General features: G+C 28.9%; 1 protein-coding gene and 1 long non-coding RNA gene across 3 annotated transcripts in view; one reads left to right on the forward strand and one right to left on the reverse strand.

The window, feature by feature from the left end:
• LOC139426393 (uncharacterized) overlaps window positions 1–2,349 on the reverse strand; it is a 47,864-nt gene extending 45,515 nt beyond the window's left edge. The window contains exon 1 of the long non-coding RNA XR_011637663.1: window positions 2,191–2,349. This is a non-coding gene — a long non-coding RNA (uncharacterized lncRNA). The remainder of the gene's footprint in view (window positions 1–2,190) is intronic.
• Window positions 1–6,642, forward strand: part of LOC107436723 (cytochrome P450 3A9-like) — a 59,456-nt gene that overhangs the window by 231 nt on the left and 52,583 nt on the right. The window contains exon 1 of one of the 2 annotated variants that reach the window (XM_016048519.4): window positions 2,487–2,624. The exons of the other annotated variant lie outside the window; for it this stretch is intronic. Coding sequence (XP_015904005.2) covers window positions 2,548–2,624 — 77 coding nt within the window. The 5' untranslated portion in view covers window positions 2,487–2,547. Of the gene's footprint in view, window positions 1–2,486; window positions 2,625–6,642 lie in introns of those variants that run through there. 2 annotated transcript variants of the gene reach the window in all.

A 6,642-nucleotide genomic window follows, 5' to 3' on the forward strand; every position in this document is an offset into this window, starting at 1 on the left:
AATTCTAATACTTTTGATATAATATTTACAACATAGAAATTTTGAAGTAAGCATTTGAGTAATCACTTTTTGACGCGTTCGATTCCATCACAAATCCATCAGAGTATCGATCTTTTTTAGGCAATCATTGCTACAAGTTTTATAATAATTTTTTAAAATCAAGATTTTTTCATGTGATATTACGACACTCAAACTTCGACTCGAGTATTTGTTATTCACTTTTTGACGAGTCGATTACACCGTTGTTTTTTATTCGATATTACAGTATTTAATACAGACTTCCATATGATTTTAAAAATTCTGATATTTTTCATACTACATTGTTACGATACGTGAAATTCGAATTCCTCATATGAGTAATCACTTCAAGCCGTCGTACGCACTAGATTTGCGTTGATTTCATGACAAATCCGCGTGGTGTTTAAATCGTGGTGTTCGGTAATTATTGATTATTAAATTAAAAAAAAATTTTACATCCTTATATTTTCTTAAGCGATATTACTAAAATATGTCAAATTCAAATCCCTCATATGAGTTTTTACTTTTTGACCCGACTATTCCATACTGTTTTTGGCAGGTATTCATTCTGATTTTCGTATGGTTTTTAAAAATCACGATATTTTCAATACGATATTATTTATTGCAACGCGCGAACAACCCACCATTTTCGAATCATGCATTTCAGTAATCACTTTTCAGTAATCAACAGTTGCTTTTGCCTCAGATTTCATANTTAAGTAAACAAACTTTATTATAATAATCATTTCATTATTAAGGATTAAAGGTTATTGTGAAATTATTAATTCGAATTAGTGGATGAGTAGGAAAAGAATTTCACTACTCGAAATACATTTAATGAAAGTTATGAAACTATAGAATATGTAATAATGTGTAATTTTTCTATCTTAGTTCTATTAAGACCTTTTAAAAAAACGCTAATAAAAACAATTTAGTCAACAGATACAAACGATTATGTCGGCACTATAACAAAAAAATACGCTTTATATTTTATTTGATGAAGAAGAATCAAATGAAGACCCGCTTAATTAAAATGTCGCACCCATATCTAACTTGTTGAATGTTATGCGATACCGAAAACAAAACAAAATCATAAGCACACAGCTGTTAGGCGATTTGCGAGAACGCACCTTTAACGCCAATAGAAATTTTCGCCAACCCTTTGCAACCTACGGTATGTTTTGACAATTCGCTAGCGGCCCAGGCCTCATGCAAGTTGAAAACCACTGGTTTAAAGAAACCCAATTATGCTAAATCGCTAGTGCAAACGATATTTTAAGTTACGAAATTCGTCACAAAGGACGTACTTTGTATGAATAAACATAGCTTTTTTTCGACGGATTATAATATAATTTAGGGGGTAGCCGCTACGTGGGAAATATGGTCCCAAAAGTGTAGTCAAGTTTGTGGTTGAAAGTTTTAATTCCTTAAAGGTGAAATTTACGTTTTTCGTATCTGGAGAACTTTTCAAGTGTATTGAAAAATTTTTGCATACAATATTAAAATTCGTTTATCCAAAGATTAAGTTTTGCTAATTCCTTTAATAGTGGCTGAAAATTTGTTGAATTGCAAGGTGTACAAATTTTTACAAAATTTTAAAAAATGTCATTTTATATGGCAAAATACAAAATTGAAACGTAATTGGTCTAGTAATTTCTAAGAAATCGAATTTTTTCAATGTCAGATATATTAAATTCTATGTCGGCTGTTTATTTTTTTGGTGGAACCCCTACTTTATAAATAAAGTTCAGTAGCAGCTGAGAATATAGTAACTAAGGAACGAATACTATTTATTTTTAAGATGTTTTGTCATCTGAATTTGTTCTTGGCTTATGCACAAGCTTAAGAATTAAAATGAATAAAATATGCCAAATTGTGCATTTTAAATAACTATTATATGCGGTGACAATGGTATCAGAGAAACATACTTTTGGCATACATACTTTCCTTCAATTTGGCTCTTTTTTTAATTTGTAATGTTTTAAAAACATCATTTCCTTTTCCTAATTTTTTTGTTTCAGAAAGAAATAGTGTTTTTAAATTTTGCAATCACTAATTTCATTGGCATTCTACTTACTTTCTACTTATAAAACGAAATATTAAATAAATTATGTATTATTTGATTCAACATAAATTTTATTGCATGTTTCAAAAATAAATAAAAAGTCGAACCTCATTCAGAATCTCTGTGATGGAACTTTAGGGTTCCATGGAACACTTTTTTGGAACTGCTGTATCATGATAAAAGCAGAAGATATGATTTTTGTCCTTCCAACTTGATTCAATTAAAAGTGACGTTGTTTAGAATTGCCTTTAGCCTTGAACGCAACTAGTTTTCATATTTTTCTTCTTTTCTTTCCCGCTCTTTTATCACTGAAAGCTTATTTCCGTGTTGTTAGGTTACGTTTTCTGACGATCGAGTGTTGGCGTAAATTAAACTACTTCTGCGACAGAAAAAAAAAAGAAAAAAAAGCCCTCGTCTGAAACCTCGTCTGCCACCAAATCTAGTTTCAGAATAATTATTCCGAAATGTTTGAAATTTGCGTACTGTCGTTAGCGATGTCAACATTGACCTTGGTTTTTATTTGCATATCTGTTTTCTTATGGTAAGTACTCATAGTGATTCTTGACTTCTAAAAACAATAAATTCGACAGATAATTTTAAATCTTTTTTAATCTGTTTATATAACGGAAATTTAAACTAATAATACTGATGTGTTTCATACTTATTCTAGATCGGTATGATTTCTGAAACAGATAAAACTGTTTGTTTTTATTTTTAGAGAAAGGAACACAAATATTCATTTCTTATCTTAATGAAGTTAGATATTGTAAAGTTCGTTAAGATAACGAAATGATATTTTGTGTTATTTGGAAGCTTAATGTTGTGGTCGCAACATATTAATGAAAATAAGTAATTGGATCAGGAGAATTATAATGTTGTTCTTCCAATTTCAGATGAAGCAAAATATTTTGTCTTCTAATGGAGTGTCAATAATTTAGATTTGAGTAATGGTTTTAAAAAGTGTCAAATATTTTTAAAATAAAGCGTGAGCTGAAATTTAAGTTTTTATTAGTGAAGAAGGTTCTGCCCCCTTCTCGCTCCCCTAACCACTCCCGTAATAATTTTCATTCATTATTATTTATTTATGAAGCATCAATATTTTCTACAAAAACACTGATAATTTCAGTATAAAAATATACAATTTTTGTAGCTTTTAAATAAAAGCATTTTGTTAATGTGTTAATCGTATTGAAATAGATGATTAATAGATCTGTATTTGAATTTCTTTTTCTAATGAGTACAAATTCTAAGGCTCAATCGGAAGAAATAAAGTAAAATAAATTTAATTTTACTCTTTAACACTAGGTTTACGGGACACGTCATTTTGACGCATTTCGAGTTTTGTAAGGAAAATTACAAAACCTATTTGAATTTTTTTTTTAATCTCTTGTAATGACTTTTATACATTGATCGAGGTAAGTATATATTGAAGTCTATTTTCTTCAAAAGCGTTGAAATATTGAAATTCTCTTTGTGGTATACCTATCTCTACGGATATGCGTCAATTTGACACGATCGTAATTTACACAAAATTTTGAGTAAACATGCAAGCACCACATCAATAATAAATAGGAATGTACCGACAATACTTCGATTCGTTATCTTAAATGAAACAAGCAATAATTGAAAGAACAAACGCAGAAGGTCAGTAAATAATTACTAAGTAAAATTAGCAAATATAAAGTGGCGAATTATATAATCCTACAAATTATTTAGAAATAGTGGTGGTTAAAAATCTACTAAACTGAATTTATTAAATATGTATTCGTTCATGCGTCAAATTGACGTGTGTTCGTAGAGACAGGTGTATAAGAAACGCCCATAAATCCAGAGATGCCAACTGCTCCGGACACGCCAAAATAAAAGAACGGTAAATAACTACAAGTAAATTTTGCAAATATTTGACTATTTTTGTGTGCTTTTTAAAAGGTATAGCAGGCATATGTACTATAAAGTGGGGAATTATGTAACCCCACGAATTATTTAGAAATAGTGGTGGATAAAAATCTACTAAATTGAATTTATTAAACTAAGAATCACAATTGATAAACTACCACTTTAAAATATATATTCGCTTTCCGGAGCAAGTTGGCATCTCTGGTAAATCTAGTGATGTATTCGTTCATGCGTCAAATTGACGCGTGTTCGTAGAGATAGGTATATAAGAAACGTCCGTAAACCTAGTGTTAAAGGGACTTTAACAATTCAAATAAGTAACGGTTTTTATTGTTGTTATTATTTTTTTAAATTTCTCTATGATTGTTAAGATTTAGATTTGGCAACATGTGATCTCTATTTTGCCACTTTTTATTGATATCTAAACGAGGGCGAGCATATAAAATAAATAAATAAAGATCTATTGAGCAAAATGAAATATTCTACAACGATGGATAAATAGTTAATATCTAAAGCAAAAAAAAATCACTAAAATTACTAATAATTTTTGTAACAAATCAGAATTTTGAAAAAAACTAAGTTAAATTCCTAAACAAATATTGCCCTTTCAGTATGTAATTGCATTACTGTGGCCTTTGGAGCTACCAGTATGGCATTTTTCCCCCATCAAGTTTAAGAATTAATTATTCTCAAACTATTCATCGAATGTTAATATTTTTAATTCAATCATCATCTCAGTACATTTTTTACACACATTCGCAGTTTCAAGTTTCTAAGTCTTACAGTTATTGCGCAACACAACAAATGCAACACTTAAAACAGGGGCGGCGGCATCGGCGGTCGTTACGATTTTTTAACATCAAGAAATTTAACTATAAGTTAGCCACGACTGTAAGTTCAAAATAATACTTCCTTATCCAGTTTTTTTTAAATTATTATTTAGATTACTATTACTGTAATTTTATACACCATTTTAACTTTTTTCTTTCATTTTTAGCAGATTGAACACTAGTATCCGGTCAATACCTTAATGATGTTAAACAGCTATTGTAATATTTGAGTGATATTATTAAGATATTGAACGGATATTTTGTGTTACTTTAGAGCTTAAAGCAGTGGCCATACTGCGTCCCAATAAAAATAAAAAATTATTCGAAGTATTACGATATTATTCGTCTAATTTTTAACGAGGCAAGATGTTATGGTTACTAAAGGAATGTAAATAATTTAGATATACGTAATTTTCTTTCAAAAATTGACAAATATGTTTAATATAAAGTGAAAATTTAAATATTTGTTAGACTTAAACATAAAGTAGCTAGATGTGTTTATAAATATTTTGTACGAACTGCGGCGGATTAGTATCTTTTTGAAAGAAGAAAAGTTGAGGAATGGTAGCTGAAGTGTTTCATTTATAAAAATCCTGAAATTCCTCACTAAAATATATCAATAAATTAATTCATTTCGATTACTGTTGTGAAATAATATATCATTATGATTGTAAAATCAGTATAATTTTTAAAACAGCTAAAATTTTATGTTTTTATTTTCAGCAGAAGGCACAAAAATAATATCCATTCAATATTTTAATGACTTTAGATAAATATTACAATATTCGAGTGATATCAGCAAGATATTGATTGAGTTTGTTGTGTTGTTTCGAAGCATAACTCTGTGATCACATCGTCCCATTAGAAATAATACTAATAATAATAAGAGTGTTATATTATTCGTGTGTACTTTTTAAGCAGTAGCATGTAAATTTTGAGGCTATTATTGCATGTAAAAGTATTTAAGTATTTGCATCTTTTTTCAAAAACTATTAAGTGTAATTAAAATAAAGCATTAAGTAAAATTTAATTTTTCTCAGATTTAAAGAAAAATTCAATACAACTGTATATGAATTTTTTGGAAGCTGCAATGTATATATATATATTGCGGATAGAATCGTGTGGGCTGATGAAAAGATGATCTCTTTTATTTTCCGGATTTTTTAAAATTTTCTGTCCTTTTTTCCGGTTTTTTGTTATTTTTATTATTATTTTCCTTTTTTTCTCCCTTTTTTCATTGTTCCGTAATTTTCCCCTTGTCTTCTCTACATTTTGAACATCTTCTCTACATTTGATATAAAAACTCTCTTTCCAAGGTCGAATGTTCTCTTCTCTATCTAACCACCAACATGTAATGTTCTCATTTGTGGGTCTCCGGCCCTAACTTTAAAAAAATTATATGATTCCTGCATTTTCCTGAATATTTTTAATAAGCACCTGCTACACTACGAATCTACAATGCTTATGCTTTCAAATCGTAACAAATAAGTCGGCAGTGATAGTTTCCTGCCTCGAAAAATTATTATTGAAAACTGAAAATGATATTTAATTTAACAATGGAATACATCTTTTGATGATCGACTTTCTCTTCTAAAATGATTCATAACCTTGGATTAGAAATTTGAATGCGTGGGTGTGTTTACGCGGAGCGAGGAAAGTAATTTCTCTCTTTATTTTATTTTTTTCTTCTCGCTTTGATCTCCGATTAGAACTTTATTTTTATGACTTTGGAGTTAAGAAACAGAAAAATTAAACGATTGCCCGATTGATAAATGCTCTATTTATGGTTTATATTTAATATATAATTATTTAACATTGCATAATATATATATA

The sequence above is a fragment of the Parasteatoda tepidariorum genome, chromosome 9 (assembly GCF_043381705.1).
Source record: "Parasteatoda tepidariorum isolate YZ-2023 chromosome 9, CAS_Ptep_4.0, whole genome shotgun sequence".
Lineage (NCBI taxonomy): Eukaryota > Metazoa > Arthropoda > Arachnida > Araneae > Theridiidae > Parasteatoda > Parasteatoda tepidariorum.